Below are 16997 nucleotides of genomic sequence, written 5' to 3' on the forward strand. Positions count from 1 at the left end.
GGGATGATTGTCTCTTTTCCCTATTTGGTATTTTCTCCTACCACCCTGGTTGCAGATAGGATGAGGGTAAATGTTGGGGCACTCTGTTACAGTCAGGAAAGGTAGATGTCTTGGCTCCCCACTTGACCTTTGCTGGTATGGTGGGGATAGGTCCACAGTTGGGTTTTTTTTCCTGTGGCTTTTGTCTAGACTAGAGCAGTTATTGCCTAAAAGTTTTCTGTCTTGGCAGGCTGCTTCTCTCCTGGCCCTTTGGCTAGAGAGAGCAGGCTTCATTGGAATGTTTTTGTCTGTATTTGTTTGTGTTTCTAGGTGGCTGGATTCTTTAGAGCTATGTCTAGGATACATGAGGCAAAAGGAAACTCAGGGAACTCACCACTGTACCATTCCCTGCGTCCAACAGTCCCTTGCCCATCTACCTTCTTCTCTTTACTTTCCAGGGTCTTATTCTTGTCTTATACATAATTTTCAGAAATTTTGGTTGTACTTGAGGGGAAGAGTAGGGAAAAGCACATCTGCTCTATCTTCCTGGATGCTCAGCCATCGTGGAATTTTTAACCCTTGTTCCTCATGATATCATTGGTCTACAGGTTACACCTGGTTAATAGGGATGTGATCTGAGAAGAAGGTAATATTCAGATCTTGCTTTAAGAGTTTGGTTTTATTTCCTGCCTTTACTGTACCCAGGGTGTGGAATGATTCTGTTTGGCTACTTGTCCTTCTCTCTTCCATCAGTCCTCTTTCCCTGGACTAGAACTCTTGGGACTAGGTTGGGCAGCCAAGTAGTAGCTTCCTGAATAAATTTCTCTGAGGTGCTTGATGAGATGACTTTAGAACCCATTTTTACCCACAAAAAATTCTACATGTGGTTGCTGATAAAACATGTAATAAAGTACCTGGCCATAGTTAGTGTTCCATAACTATGTTTTTTTCCCCATTGTTATGGCTACTAAAGTCCCTTTAAGTAAATGCCCCTAGCAGATAATAAATCCTAAAGTTCAAGGACCTTAAACTTTACATGTCCCAAATCTTTTACAGACTCATTGTTTTAACGTGTATATAACACACACAAAGTGCTTACATGATGTTTAGCTTATAGTGGACATTCAGTATATATTAGTTGCTTTTTCTTCTCTTTTTACTTTTAAATATTGGCCTTTTGTTGAGGTCTTCAGTATAGAGGCGGTACCCTCTTTTGCATAAAAACACAGGCTCTTGTGTCAAGAAGCTTGGGTATCAATCTCAGCTCTGATACTCACTAATACTGTGACTTGGGCAAGTTATTTCACATCATGCTGACTTGGTTTTCTCACCTACAACATGGGAACAATAATAGAAACTATTGAGAATTAAATGAGGTAATACTTTTAAAGAGCTCAGAAGAGTACCTTTAGATAGAAACTCAATTAATGTTGTGTTTTGTTTTTGTTTTTTTACTATTCTACAGCAAGAAATTTCCTTAGGGTCAAGGGCTATGTCTTATTTAAGGTTGTATCCTCAGAACCTAGCATAGTGATTGGTACCTAATAGACAAATGTTTCAATAAACAAATGTTGTACAGGCATACCTTGTTTTGTTGTGCTTCGCTTTATTGCACTTTGCAGATATTGTGTTTTTTACAGACTGAGTTTGTGGCAACCCTGTGTTGAGCAAGTCTATGGGTGCCATTTTTTTTCAAAAGCATTATTTTTAAATTAAGGTATGTATATATATATATATTTTTTAGACATAATGCAATTGCACACTTAACAGACTACAGTATAAGATAAACATAAATTTTATATGTATCGGGAAACCAAAAAAATTGTGTGACTTGCTTTATTGCAGAGGTCTGGAACTGAACCCACAATATCTCTGAGGTATGCCTATAATGAATTACTGAATTAATTTATCTAGAGATGAAAATCTTAGAGGCAGCATAAAATCAACAATCATTTCTGACTAGTGGAGTTTCCTAGGTTCATAAGAAATAACTATGGGAAAGAGGCTCATTGTATGTGTTTCTTTAAAATTTAGCCTCAGCCCTTGCCACCATTGGGCCACCTACAGAACTGATTACTTCTGAAGTCACTGCCAGGAGCTTTATGGTAAACTGGACTCATGCCCCAGGAAAAGTGGAAAAATACAGAGTCGTGTATTATCCTGCCAGGGGTGGAAAACCAGAAGAGGTAATAAGGAGACAGTATTTTCTAACCATTATTTTCATTCTCTCAATTCTTGTACGGTAGTGAAGACAAGAGAGAAATGTGTATATAAGGAGATTATTCTGTCACAGCATTTAAAATTGTTTGGCTGAAATACATTTCCATGTGTCTATGTTGCTCTTCTATCTCTCTAGGTTATGGTATTTACATCTTCTCCTCTTACCTCCATCAAGGAACCTTCAGAACTGGTCGTGTGTCCATTTCTAACACAACTTATTTTGACTTTACTTTTTTGTGATTTTAAAAATTAATGAGTTCTGAGGCAAAAGGAATCAGTCGTTAATTATCTGGCCAGAATCCCCTTTTGCTACTGATATTTTCTTTCTACTTTGGGAGTGGTCTGAACTTTCTGCCTTAAGGAAGTCTGTGTGTTCCAAATAATGTGGTCATATAGTCCTCCAGGGTTTGGGATTTCCTGGATGTTTGTGGAGATTCGTGCAAAAGAGAAGCCATAATAAAGCACCCGTGGCTGGCCTTTCTCATGGGTTGGCCATCACAGGAGAGAACATCTATTGCCAGATGATTGGATGGTTCCCATTTCATGTCTGATACAGGGAATATGTTAAAATGTGATGAAATCTCCCTTTTTTTGTTTTGAATTATTAATTAATTAATTAATTAAGGCTGCACTGGGTCTTTGTTGCTGCGCATGGGCTTTCTCTAGCTGCATTGAGTGGGGGCTACTCTTTGTTGCGGTGCGCGGTCTTCTCATTGCGGTGGCTTCTCTTGTTGCAGAGGACGGGCTCTAGGTGCGTGGGCTTCAGTGGTTGTGGTGCGTGGGCTTGGTAGTTGTGGCTTGCAGGCTCTAGAGCATAAGGCTCAGTAGTTGTGGCACACAGGCTTAGTTGCTCCGTGGCATGTGGGATCTTCCTGGACCAGGGATCAAACCTGTGTCCCCTGCATTGGCAGGTGGATTCTTAACCACCGCGAGGAAAGTCCCTCCCTCTCTTCTTTTGAAGTGCTAACCTTTTGTTGTTCTAACCTCTGATTGACCTCAGCATGTTTCACAGTTTTCTTCTGCATTATGGCAGGATTTATGTTTTTTGGGTTTTGTTTTTTTTAAGTGTTTGAGTAGATTCTAGAGGTTTAAATCATCTGGACTTAAAAAATCAGAGTGCTTCCAATAGCTCTATCTTTTTCATTACTAATAAACCTTTTAAATGCTTCCTAAAGCTCCATGGAAAAATATCACATGTCAACTGTTACTAAGTGGATGTGATTAGGATAACAATTAGCTTGGGAATGACACAGTTTCCATTAGATGTGAATTAGTAAGGGACTTTTGGACATATTCCTAAAAGGTGGGTCACTTCACGTGAGAATTCAAGGGGAATTGACTGCCACAGTGGAAAAGAGAATGTGGTGCAAATAAGAAAATATTTAATGAAAGGTCCTTGCTAGAGATATTTTTGCTTTTGGATTTCCAGTCTGCATGTAAGATATTCCATTTTCTCATTCCTCAAACTGTTTTCAACAGGTGGTGGTGGATGGAAGCATATCTTCCACGGTATTGAAAAACTTGATGTCTTTAACTGAATATCAGATAGCAGTCTTTGCAATATATGCTCATACTGCTAGTGAAGGCCTTCGGGGAACTGAAACCACACGTGTGTATTGAATTGTACCCACTTCTGATTCTGTATGACATTGCTCAGGTGGCTTAGTTGTGCTGTATGTAGTACTGGTCCATGCTATATTTGCAGTTTGCAGGTGCCATATATTGGGAGGGATATTATAAAACTCTGGTATGTTTAGGAGAGAGAAATCTTAGCGATGAAGGGTGCAAAATACATTTATTCATTTAATAAACAAATATTTAGTGAATTCTTATTATAAACTAAGCAGTGGGCTTGAATTTGTCATTAGAAGTAGAGAAGGAGCTCTGTAGCTCTCTTGCCTAGTAGAATATTAGGGAAAGTACATTACATCTGTTTTCTTTATGAGTATCACTGTAATTAAAACTTATGAATACTAGTCAGTCATTCCTTAACTGAGCAAGACCACGATCACACACACATATATACATGCACACATGTTCAGAGAATCCTGGGAAGAGATAATCTTAAGAAACTTGATCACCCACTCATTTAGTTATTTCAAACATTAATTGAGTTCCTATTACATGCCAGGTAGTATATAAAGTTGATCTAAAAACTCTGCCTCTGATAGACCAATAACAAGGTGCCAGGCTTTATGATAATCACACTCCCCATCCAACACATTATTGGATTTATCCCTGAAAGCAATTTGTAAGGCAGGTATTAATACTCCTGCTTTGCAGAAATATGTTTAGCAGCAATCCCTGCCCTTAAGAAAGTTTTAGACTAGCAAAGGAAAAAATGCAACTCAAGGATATACAAACAGATTAGTGCAGGGAAGTACTACGGGCACGCCAATAGAAGTATGATAGGGAACTGCACCTGTAAGCAAAGTCCTGAACTTGACATTGTGGTTGGGAGTGCAAGCAGGACCTGGAATTATATTTGAAAACAACATTTCATAGTTTTTATTGACATTGTTTAAGCCAGGAACTTGCAATTTATTCTTAATCCCTTTTTCCCTACCTCTCCAATATGGCAAATCCTATTTCTTGATTATTGTATTGTTCTCAAACCCTATTGTTACCGACAGTCATGTCTCCTTACTGTCTCTGATTGAATGTGTTGATGAGTATCTAGTTATTCATGTATTTGTTCATCCAGCCCCCCATTCTGTCATTTATTAAGTGAACCAACAACTATCTTTAATGGCTGCTGCAGGTCAGACACTATGCTTGGTAATGGGTATAAAACAATGGTCAGAAGAGTCTCCCTACTCTTGACTGGCTCCCAGACAGATGTGCCTATCACTGTAATGAGATATAAGAAGCTAAAAGGTGTCATTCCTGCTCTTAAACATTCATTATGTTTACCTTCCCCAAAGGGGCTTATATGGCCATGTGAACAGATTCAAGGACAAAAAATACCTGAAAAATATGTTTAGCTTTAGACCCTAACATATAGATAGATACCTTGAAATAAGCAAGCACACTGATAAATGGCTGACCATTAAAAACAAACTCCTCTTGCAGTTGCTTTACCTATAGCTTCCAACCTTGAACTGTACGATGTGACTGAGAACAGTCTGAGGGCGAGATGGAACCCAGTGGCTGGAGCGTCAGGGTACCTGATCCTTTACGCTCCTCTCACGGAAGGCCTGGCTGGGGATGAAAAAGAGGTAATGCATGCTGCCTACCAGAGTCCTAGAATTTTTGACTTCCTTAACATAGTTTGGTTTGTTTTTACTACAAAAATGTATAAAATTTATAAAAGTCACATTAGCAAAAGAAAAAAATCACTTGTAATCCCACCACCTAGAGGTAGCCATTGTTAACATTTAGTTAAGAGTCTTTTCCAGTGCATTTTAAACACAACCAATGGGAATGGTTTTGTAGTTTTCCTTGTAGTTTTTCTTTTGCTTACTGTGAATATCTTTCCATACCATTCAATAATATTTTATATAGTCATTTAAACAACTTTATAATATTCCATTGTTGTTTTGTACCAGGTCATGTTTAATTAATCTCATGCTATTGGACATTTGCATAATTTGCTATATAGGGGAATTCCCTGGCAGTCCAGTGGTTAGGACTCACACTTTCACTGCCAGGGCCCGGTCGGGGAACTAAGATCTTGCAAGCTGCATAGGGGCTCGGCCAAAAAAAAAGAGATAATTTGCTATATAAATATACTTTGGGGACCATTCTTAACATATAACTTTGTATGGTTATCTGATTATTTCCTTAGGATAAATTCCTAGAAGTGAAGTTTATTTTTCAAAGAGTATGCAAATTATTAAGGCTTATACTAGGTATTACCACCTTACTCTAGAGAAATTTTATACAATTTATATTACTCTATGCAGTTCACAAATGACTGTGATGACCCTATGTACACTGACTTTGAAAAATTTGTTTTACTAATTTGAGAGGTAGATAAATGTATCTCATGGATGTGGATTTTTTTGCATTTTTTTCCATTTTAAATGATGAATCTTTGACTTTCAAATCATTTATTTTTGTCCTTTTTAATTTATAGTTAAAAATTACTACAATATGGATATTCAAGGAATAAAGCAGAGATGTCTGTGACCATTGGGAGTGTTGACCAGGCAGGTGGAGTGGATATGAGAGGGAGTATAGCACTCAACCCTTTAACATTATCTAAAACCTGCCTCTTTTGACAAGAATCTTTAGGGCCAATAATATGGTGATTCTAGTGTCAAGAACAGAATATTGGTGACATGTGTTCTTTTATTACCAAGAATTAGACAGTTTTTGCCCACTTGGATTTAATGTCGATCTGAATTATTTTGGTGGAAGGGAAACTTTAAAATGATGCTAAAAAGACACTAAGCTTCACCAGGAAAGACAAAAATAAAAAAGACAGGAATACCAGTTCACACCCAATAGATTAGCAGACTTTTTAAAGTCTAATTATGCTACATATTAGTGAGCATGTGGGGAGACAGAAATATTCGTGTAAACTGGTGTGTCAATTGGTACAGCTGCCTTGGAGAATAATTTGAAATATTTCATCAAGTTAAAGATATATACAAATTTTTAGGTATATATCGTAGAGAAACATACTTCAAGGACTTTTCAATGCAGACACTTGGTCAGAACAAAATATTGCAAACAACTGCCATGTTCATCAACAGAATGGAAAATAATGGCATATTTATACAAAAGAATCTCATAAGGGAATTAAATAATATGAACTCTGTCCCTGTGTTTCAACATGGCTAAATCTTGAAACCTAACATTGCCAGGGAAAAAACTGGCAATAAAATATTAATAAAATAATAAATTTAGTAAACTGTAATAATAAATAATAAACTGTAATAAAAATATTACACTGAATGGTCCATTTATGCACATTGTTAAACATACTGAACCATATATTACTTACAGATATATTTGTATGTATGCAGAAGTAAAAAAATGTATCAATGAGATACACTTCAACATTAGGGTAGAGGTGGTGAGAAATAGTTTGTTTTATTTGACTATATAGTGCTTTTTAAAATAAGATCTGATGTGCATGTGACAAAATGTTGATATTTATTAAATTTGGGTGGTGGGTGCATCAGGGAATATTACGTTGTTTTCTCTACCTTTATATTATATACACTGAGATATTTCAAAATTAAACATTTTAATTTTACCATACCCCTGACAGTTGTATGACAGGGGACAGTCTATGGAGATATTTTTTCTCCTTCCAAAACAAAAATAAAACCATTCCTGTCACACAGTTGTCACACAGTTGTCACACACTGATGATGTTGGCTAGTTTGACTGACCCCCAGGGTCAGAAAAATCATCCCCAAATCAAGAAGCAAATTGCCGATTTGGGCATCAAGGTGGGTTGATCTCTTTGGACTCCTGGAAGGGACTTGCAATCCAAGTGGACAAGCCCCTCTGTTGAATGGGGCAACACTGGTCTTTCTCCATAGGGTCTGCAGCAAAAACTGGGCATCCAGTCAGAGGACTGGTGAGAATTAGCCAAGAGGTGAAAGATGCCCACTTGGCATCCCACTCTCAGCATGCTGCCTGGAACTTACTCTCTTCGTAGAGAACATTTCTGATTCATCTCCACCCACGCTCTTCTGGGAACCAAATATTTGACACTGTTATTCTGGCTGCAGCACCACTGGTCCAGATGTAAAGAGTTATCCTAGGGCTTCCCTGGTGGCGCAGTTGTTGAGAGTCTGCCTGCCGATGCAGGGGACACGGGTTCGTGCCCCGGTCTGGGAAGATCCCACATGCCGTGGAGCGGCTGGGCACATGAGCCATGGCCGCTGAGCCTGCGCGTCTGGAGCCTGTGCTCCGCAACAGGAGAGGCCACAACAGTGAGAGGCCCACACACCGCAAAAAAAAAAAAAAAAAAAAAAAAAAAAAAAAAAAAAAGTTATCCTAAAAGAGCACACACGGTACATTCAGTTTTATATGGTTTCATAGCTTCTGGTTCTAATATAAAATAACATGAGACAATGAAAAAAATTATGGCTTTAAACCTGTTTGACGAAGGGTTTGTGAGGAGGCAGAGTCTTATTACATAAAGTCTCACCTGTATTTAGCTGCGCTCTGATCAGCATGAATAATACACATTGGCAAACGATCTGATAATGTGTGTTCTTTTCAGATGAAAATTGGAGAGACCCACACAGATATTGAGCTGAGTGCGTTGTTGCCCAATACGGAATACACAGTCACAGTTTATGCTATGTTTGGAGAAGAGGCCAGCGACCCTGTTACAGGACAAGAAACAACATGTGAGTGGTTCAGTCACTCAGATGAAATGCTGTAATAAAAGCCCAAACAAATATGGGGATTCTGAATTAGAAATACTGGTTTAGGTTGAAACCTTGTAAGAGCTAATTGTAACGTAAGAAAATGTCTAATTTATTTAGGGGAAGGAAGTGTATTTCTTCTCGTCTTGTTGTTATTGAGTCACATGGATTCTAGAATTGAACTGTGGCATCCTCTAGATGATGCCACCAGTGTCCTTGTCTAAATCCAAATGCTAGAGCAGAATATGGGGGAAAAATCTGGGCTTTGGAATCAGAGCAGCCAAGATGTGAATCCCAGCTAAAGTTATATTTTGGGCGGGTGACAATGGGGAAGTGATGGAGCATTATTGAGCCTGTGAAAGGAGGAACAATAAGCTTATAGCATGTGGTTGATAGAAGATTAAATACAGTAATACAGATGAAAGTTATTAACACAGAGTTACTCAGTATTTTTTTTTACTCCCACTCATACCAAAATTCACACTTTTTTCTGAAAATCTTTGATGTCCTCCTGATCTCAGACTATTATTATTATAATTAGTTTTTTAAAATTGAGTAAAAATGGTATTGGCAAGGCTAATTTGGGCAAATGTAGGGAGTTCATAATATTTTTAAGAGTTGTAATTATCTATTTGAAAATATGATATAGAGAAAATGCTACCCTGCCAAAGTAACAATGTTTTGTCACCTACGATTAAAAATAGGGGTCTATTCTTTGTGTTTTGAATAAGAAAGGGCAAGGAGATGGGGTCTCTCACATCACTCTGAGCCTGGAAGGAGGTGAATAGCATGATTTCTACTGTGCTTTTGTCTTGAAGATGCTACTTGAGAAACATACAAAGAAATTTAACAATAAGGACATTTTCTCCCACATCCATTCTTTGATAGTCAAGGCTATGTTGTCTTGCTCTTCAGAGGAAGACCGGTGTAATGAAAGCAACAAAACTGGGAGAGCCCAAGAAAGAAGGAGAAGAGAAATAAGTCAGAAAGCATCTAATATATCACTTAAGTCAATTTTGGGACTCTGTAGATTTGGAAGGAAAACTTTTCCCAACCATCCATCTCTCTTTTTCACTCAGAATACTCATTTGTTTATTCAGGCTTCCCCCACGCTTTGAAAGTAGTGTTCCCATGAAATCTTTCGCAAGCCGAATGACATAAAGCAAAGAAGCAATTAATTTTAGGACACATCTTGCTAATGGATGCACAAAATAAATCAAGATAAAGCACAGATGCTCACAGACAGAGCTCAAAGCTGTGGCGGCTTGATGCTGAGATGCTGAGTGTAGTTTCCAGGGAAAGGAGCTTGGCAGGGCGGCTCTTGCTGCCTGGGGTGCAGGCTGTCTCCATAATGGTTTGCTGCAAAGCAAAGCCTGAATGCTACTTTTGTTTTTGCCTTTTTTTATAAAAGCAAAAATCCTCTTTAGATTTCTTTCAGTCAGTGAAACCTTCAGTTAGGTACTAATGTTGGTCCTTTGCAAGGGCAAAGTGGCCTAAATTGAACTTTCAAAAAGCAGATACTTGTAATTTTAAAAAGTGTCCGTGACGCTTTCCCATTAGTAGTTGATTTTTTAAAAAGTCCTAAAAATGATATCCTGGCTACCTGTTCCTGAGACTGATACTTTTATGCACTGAGGAAACTAGACATTGTTCCACTATACTGCCAAGAGTAACTGAACTCCAGAAAAATTTAGAGCTAAGTATGCATAGCACTTAAAGTAATTACATTGCTTTTCTCTCTCCTACACTTTCTTTCTAGCCCTTTAAGTATAGAGAGTCACCAAGTCCTATAGGTTCTTTATTACCATATAATCGGTACATATTGAATTAATGAAAGGGTGAGCTTTTGGGGTGAGGAAACATCATGCTTATGGCTACAGCCGACAATTGTCATGATTTATCTCCTAGGTTGTTATTCTGCTGGTTCTATCAGCACAGGCTCTCAAATCAATTGATCAATTGCCTGGGTTAAATTCAAACTGCTCTTCTGCTTCTAGTAACTGTGACCTTGGCCAAGTTACCTCAGTTTCATGATCTGTATAATGGGGCTAATTGTAACTCTCTCCTTGCTGTCTAAAGTAAGGATTTAATGAGATAATGTGTTACATCTCAGGCTCATAGAAAGCCTGCAGTCAATCTTAACAACTGTTTTTTACTGTAAACCTGTAAAAGCTCATGAAGCCCTCAAAGATTATTGACAAATTTTATCTGTTGACTCAGAAAGGGGTCCTTCAAAAAGTGAAAAAAGCTTTGGAATTGGTAGTCAGGAATCTGCAGAAATATTAACACCTCTCTAACTACTTTTAAAGCCACAGCAAAGTGTTTATTTCTGTCTTGTCTCACAAAGCCAGCGGGATGTATCCAGGGCAAGACTCCTACTCGTTGATTCAAGAAATATTTATTGAGAACTTGCAATACTGGGGATAAAGAGGGGAACAAAATTAAACCAAATTCTGCAATCCCCTGAGATTATAGTATATTCAAAGAGAGAGACAAGAGACCAATAAATGTGCAATGAAAAAAAAAAAATGAATCCGGGAAGGGAGTTAGGTAGTATTGAGGTAGAAGTATTATCTTACGTAAGGTGATCATGGAAAGCTTCATTGAGAAGGGGACACATGTCCAGAAACCTGAATCTTGGATGACTCCAAGGTTTTTGGCCTGAGCAATGGGAGGCATGGAGTTTTCATTTGTTCAGAGAAAGAGACTGACAGAGAAGACTGGGAGAGGTGGCAGGAGTCAGTGGTTCGGGTTTGGACATGTTAAGGTGGAAATGCCTAATAGATACTCACGTGGAGATGGCAGATGGGAAACCATTTCACGTATGGGAAACTGTGGATCGGGGGAGTACAGTGACTTTGCCAGGATCCGATGATAGTTGAATGCAATAGCTAAGATCTAATTTCAGGTGTCCTGGTTTTTGATCCATTATGTTTTTTATTTGTATCAGCCTATAATAATAGCTTTGACTAGAAAAGAAAGGCACAGAAGATTTACCTAAACCTCATTTATTTCTAAGAATGTGTAATCGGTTGCTACTATTCATTCTCTACAAGGCAAACTTTTTTTCTTTGTTGATGTGTTAATGTTCTTCGTTATCAGTTATTATCTGGGTGAAATTTTTCATATGTAAGTAGTTCAGAAGTCAGAGGTGCTGTGTTTTGGGAGTGTTTTTTACATGTATGTTATTTAAAATTCCGTTTACTGCAAAGTGCCCTTTACTGCACTGAATTCCAGAAAAATTTTATTTTTCGTTTATTGCAAAGTGCCCTTAAGTCCACCCAGAAACCTGAGAATCTCCAGTGTTGGCTCTAACAGTGCTCGGTTAGCCTGGGACCCAACTTCAAGAAAGATCAGTGGTTATCGGATTGTATATAACAACGCCGATGGGACTGAAATCAATGAGGTAAGCTGTGGAACAGGATGTGCATTTTTCCAGTGGTTGGGTCTTAGTTTTTTATGGCTATGTAACCGATCATCCCAAAACACAGTGGCTCAAAGCAATACTAATTATTTATTTTCTCTTGCTGTTTTCTGTGGGTCAGGAATTGGAGTTGGGTGTGTAGTTCTGGCTTGGAGTCACTCTTGAGGCTGTAGCCAGGTAGTGGCTGGAGCTGATGTCATCACAGCAGCTTCCATGTTCATGTCTGGTACCTGGTCTGGAAAGACTGGACCAGCTGGGAGTTGGAGCGGCTCTCTGTATCTCTAAGTAGATTCTTCATGTGATCCCTTCAGCATGACAGCTTTAGGAGAGCTGGACTTTTTACCTGCTGGCTCAGGAGTCCCCAGACATGTATCCAGAGAGACAGAGAGAGTGCTGGGTGAAAGCTGTGTCACCTTTTGTTACCTAGCATCAAAAGTCACAGAAATATCACCTCCACCACACTCCATAGGTAAGAGATACCACAAGTCCCTGCATGGATTCAAGATGGGGAGGAGAACAGTGCCAATCTATGGTGGGAGGCAAGTGGGATGGGAGCTAGATATTGACACAGCCATCTTTGGAAAATACAGTCTGCCCCAGCGAATAGGGATAAGGAAGTATGTATCTTCACACAAGTAGTAAACTGGAAATATCAGTGTTTTTCAGGTTATCCCTCTGCTTTTTAGTAAACTGGCATCTGAAAGACCCTAGTTCAATGAGCTTACATTGAAAACTGAATCATTCAGGTTTTGTGTAGGAAGATATTTTCAAATAACAGAACTTATTGAAATCCATGAAGATACAGTATTTTGCACTCAGTGACGAATACTCTTCAGAAATTCTCTCCTTGGAAATATATTTTAGCCGGCTAGATAGCAAAGTTATTTTTTTTTCCTTATCTTGGTCCAAGAAGCTAAGACAACAAGGGAAATATGTTGGATTACATGATTTCTATTTTCTGACCAAATAAAGCAAATATTTTCATATGCAGAGACAAACTTTTTCCTACAAGTAAATCCAAGCAATATTTTGTGGAATGTGCCATCATACGGGACCCTAGGTAATGAATGGACTATAACTGCACATTTGCTAACAGTACAGAAATACTGTTCAACATCTTTCATTAAATCTTCAAAAATCCTGAGGGCAAATAATTCTGACGAAGCTGGAATCTTTAGACTAGCTGCTTTGCTTTTGAAGATGAGATCCTGGAGTAGAAAAAGAAGGAAGTCAAAAGCACCGAGCTATCGGTGTCTCTTTGTTATCACCGATAAATAAACTACTTTCCCAAGGGTTGCAAATTCAGCTGTGTCAGTAGGTTATGCAGATAATGTAAATGAGTGCAGAAATTGTCGCACTTGCAAAGAAATACAGTCTCACCTGTTTTTCTTGAAATATGAAGCTACCTTAGGTTATATTTCATATTCCCATTTTGGGGACATGCATCTAGAAGAAATTCTCTACTGAAAGACAACAATAAATGACAACGGACAATGGGTTACAGTGACATGGATGCTGGGTGTGGTGGGGACTACCCTGCCGGGGAGTTTGTATACATTCATCCAGGAAGCAGCTGGTGTCAGCTCCTGAAGATGGTTGCTGCACAGAAATCTAGCCAGGGGCTGCCAGGTCTTGTTCCCCTTGACTATGTGACCAAGGATTTTTATTTCTATGTGAAACTTGCCAATTTAAAAATGTTGACTCATTGAACAATTAAAATAACAGGGCTTCCCTGGTGGTGCAGTGGTTGAGAGTCCGCCTGCCGATGCAGGGGACACGGGTTCGTACCCCGGTCTGGGAAGATCCCACATGCCGTGGAGCGGCTGGGCCCGTGAGCCATGGCCGCTGAGCCTGCATGTCCGGAGCCTGTGCTCTGCAACAGGAGAGGCCACAACAGTGAGAGGCCCGAGTACCGAAAAAAAAAAAAAATCCTATTTCTCTGCTTCACTTCCTCCCATCTTCCCTCCTTCACTTCTTCTTCCTCCTCTGTGTCTTTTCTGCATGACCCCTCTCCCTAACTTTTGGAGTCCAAAAAAAATAAAATAAAACAGAGCACTTAAACAAACGCTGCTGCTACTGATGATGGTGATGGTGATGATTATGATGATGATGGTGATGGTGATGATGATGATGGTGGTGATGATGATAGTGATGATGATGATGGTGATGATGGTGATGGTGATGATGTGGTGGTGATGATGATGATGGTGATGAGGATGATGGTGATGATGGTGATGGTGACGATGGTGATGATGATGGTGATGATGATGATGGTGATGGTGACGATGGTGATGATGGTGATGGTGATGATGATGATGGTGGTGATAATGATTATGGTGATGATGATTATGGATGATGATGATGGTGATGGTGATGAGGATGATGGTGATGATGATGATGGTGATTGTGATGATGATGGTGGTGATAATGATGATGGAGGTAATGTTGATGGTGATGATGATGATGGTGATGATGATGATGATGATGGCAGCTAACACACATTGAGTGCTAATCCTGAGACAGCCTCTGAGGTTTTTACAGAGAGCACCTTGTGCAAATTTTATAGAAAAAAATGTTGCCAAAGCCTGACCTATCAAACTGCAGAAAGAAGTCATCTCAGATAGCATGTACTGTGAAAAGATTTGGGGAAATGTGCAAACATGATGGAGAACTAAAGTGCTGCCATTTGAGTTTTATAAATGAAAGGCCACAGTTTTTAGACTCTGAGAGACGAGTCCAGTCCCCTACAGCAGTGACTCAACAATAGAGCCCAGAGCAGAGCCCAAGTCCCTCATTCCTCATCAAGGATTCTCTTCATCCATCCTAGAATAGGCTGAAGTGAATTTTTTGTTAGGTAGTTCGAAAATTTTTTCTCAAAAATCGTTGCATAACAATGAATCATAGTCATTTCTTACCATTTTCCCAAATTCTTCTCTTACATCTTAAAAGTACTACCAATAAAATGAGTTCCAGAACTTAATCTAAAACATAATATGATAACAAGTAAAAATAAATGATACCTAGAAGTTTTCATTTGATGAAATAAAATGATCAATAATTAATGCATAAAATATGGTCTGTTCAGTATCAAATAAAATGTCTTTAATAAACTAGATCTATTCAACAGATCTATATATATGTATCTGTTGAAAAAATATATATATATATTCAATATATAATGTTCAAAATACATATGCTTTTACATATATATATGTGTGTATATATGTGTGTATGTATATATATATATATGTATATATACACACTTATATATAAGTATACCAAGGCCTAACTATTCATTCCAGTTAATAGTTTTATGTCTCCAGGAAAGTTGGTTAAGGTCTTTGGGCCTCAGGTTCCTCATTTGTAAAACAGTCATTATAAATACCTAGTGTTTGATGGGGGATAAGGAGGCTAAATAAAACAATGAATGTAAGGTCCTTGGCACATTATAAGTGCTCAGTAAATCTTAGCCATTACGATTCAAAACAACAGAAAGCAATAGGAAATATAGTTTAGAAGAACATCTTGAACTCATATGTTACGTATTTGTCTTTTCTGTGAGTTTAAATAATGGAGCCATACTGTAAATAGTATTTACAAACAGCTAATTTAGAGGGTGAAACACTTGTGTTTAAGTTTTAGGAACTAGCTGGCTTTCCTTTGGGCAAGTTCCTTAACTTTTCGGAGTCTCATTTTTCCCATCTTCCACTTAGGAGTAATAATAAGCTACCTTACAATGTTGTGGTAAGGATGTAAGTACAACTAATGCATGTAAAGCATGAGATAATACCCAGACCAGAGTAAACATTAAATGCTAAGAATTAACCATAATATTATCAGGCCTAGATTCAGAAGAAGATAATATATATTTTCAATTAACTATTGCTATGTAACCAACACTCTGGCTTAAAATAACAACCCATGATTATGTAACTTGGGCAGGCTCAGCAGGGTCAGCTTGTCTCTGCTCTATGTGGTTTCAGCTAAGGTGACTCTTACATTCATCTGGGAACTTGACTGGGCTGAAACTTCCAAGATGACTTCAATCCATGTCTGGGGTGGCTGAAAAGGCTGGGGTTGGCTGGCCCTCTCTAGCAGAGTGGCTCAGAGTTCCAGAAACGTGAAAAGGGAAACTCCTTCCCCCAGGGCTGGCAATCTTTTTTTTGACCTGAGGTCAATTCCTTCAAGATGTCTATGGTTTCTGGATTAACTCTTTGCTCAGATGAGCCCCCCCCACCTTTTTTTTAAATCTCTTGTAAAATGGATCTTTTGTGCTTCCGTCTCAGTTTTCATTTATGTATTCTATTCACTCAAAAAATATATATAATTCAACATATAGTAGCAAAGAAACTAAACAAGGTCCTGACCTCAAGGGGCTTACACTCTATGCAGGAAATAATAAACATCTTCTACTAGGAAATAAAATAATTTCAGGCTGGGATGGGTGCTAGGGAGAAAACAAACAAGGACAATGTTACAGAATCACCCTACTGAGATACGTAGAAAAATGAACACCCCCATGAGGAGGTGAAATATAAGCACAGTCCTGACAGATGGTGAAGCCCTAATTTTGAAAAGAGCCAAGGAAATAGGGTTTCAGACCGAATGAATTGCATGTGCAGGTCCCTGATGTGGGAAAGACATGGAAAGAAAGTTAGTGTGTCTGACCAGGGATTTCTCTTTTTATGTGAAACTTACCAATTAAAAAATGTTGACTCTGGGAGGGAGATGCAAGAGGGAGGAGATATGGGAATATATGTATATGTATAGCTGATTCACTTTGTTATAAAGCAGAAACTAACACACCATTGTAAAGCAATGATACTCCAATGAAGATGTTAAGAAAAAAATGTTGACTCATTGAAGAACCAAAATAACAGCAACTGTACTCACCTTCTCCTGCATGGTTGCTCATCTATTTAACTCCTACAGAAGTTATTGTGCATGACTGGCTACTCCTAGCAAATCTGGCTATAAACATTACATTTATTTGTATTAGCATTGCAAATTTTATGTACTTCACTTTCTATATCTTTAAT

The 16997-nt window shown here is 38.5% G+C and overlaps 1 protein-coding gene across 1 annotated transcript in view; it reads left to right on the forward strand.

Annotated features, from left to right (window-relative positions):
• COL14A1 (collagen type XIV alpha 1 chain) overlaps nucleotides 1-16997 on the forward strand; it is a gene marked incomplete at its 3' end in the record, with an annotated part of 211445 nt that overhangs the window by 56115 nt on the left and 138333 nt on the right. The window contains exons 9-13 of the mRNA XM_079722162.1: nucleotides 2014-2165; nucleotides 3679-3808; nucleotides 5272-5417; nucleotides 8387-8516; nucleotides 11801-11940. Coding sequence (XP_079578288.1) covers nucleotides 2014-2165; nucleotides 3679-3808; nucleotides 5272-5417; nucleotides 8387-8516; nucleotides 11801-11940 — 698 coding nt within the window. The remainder of the gene's footprint in view (nucleotides 1-2013; nucleotides 2166-3678; nucleotides 3809-5271; nucleotides 5418-8386; nucleotides 8517-11800; nucleotides 11941-16997) is intronic.

This window comes from Hyperoodon ampullatus (assembly GCF_949752795.1).
Source record: "Hyperoodon ampullatus genome assembly, chromosome: 17".
Taxonomy (NCBI): domain Eukaryota; kingdom Metazoa; phylum Chordata; class Mammalia; order Artiodactyla; family Ziphiidae; genus Hyperoodon; species Hyperoodon ampullatus.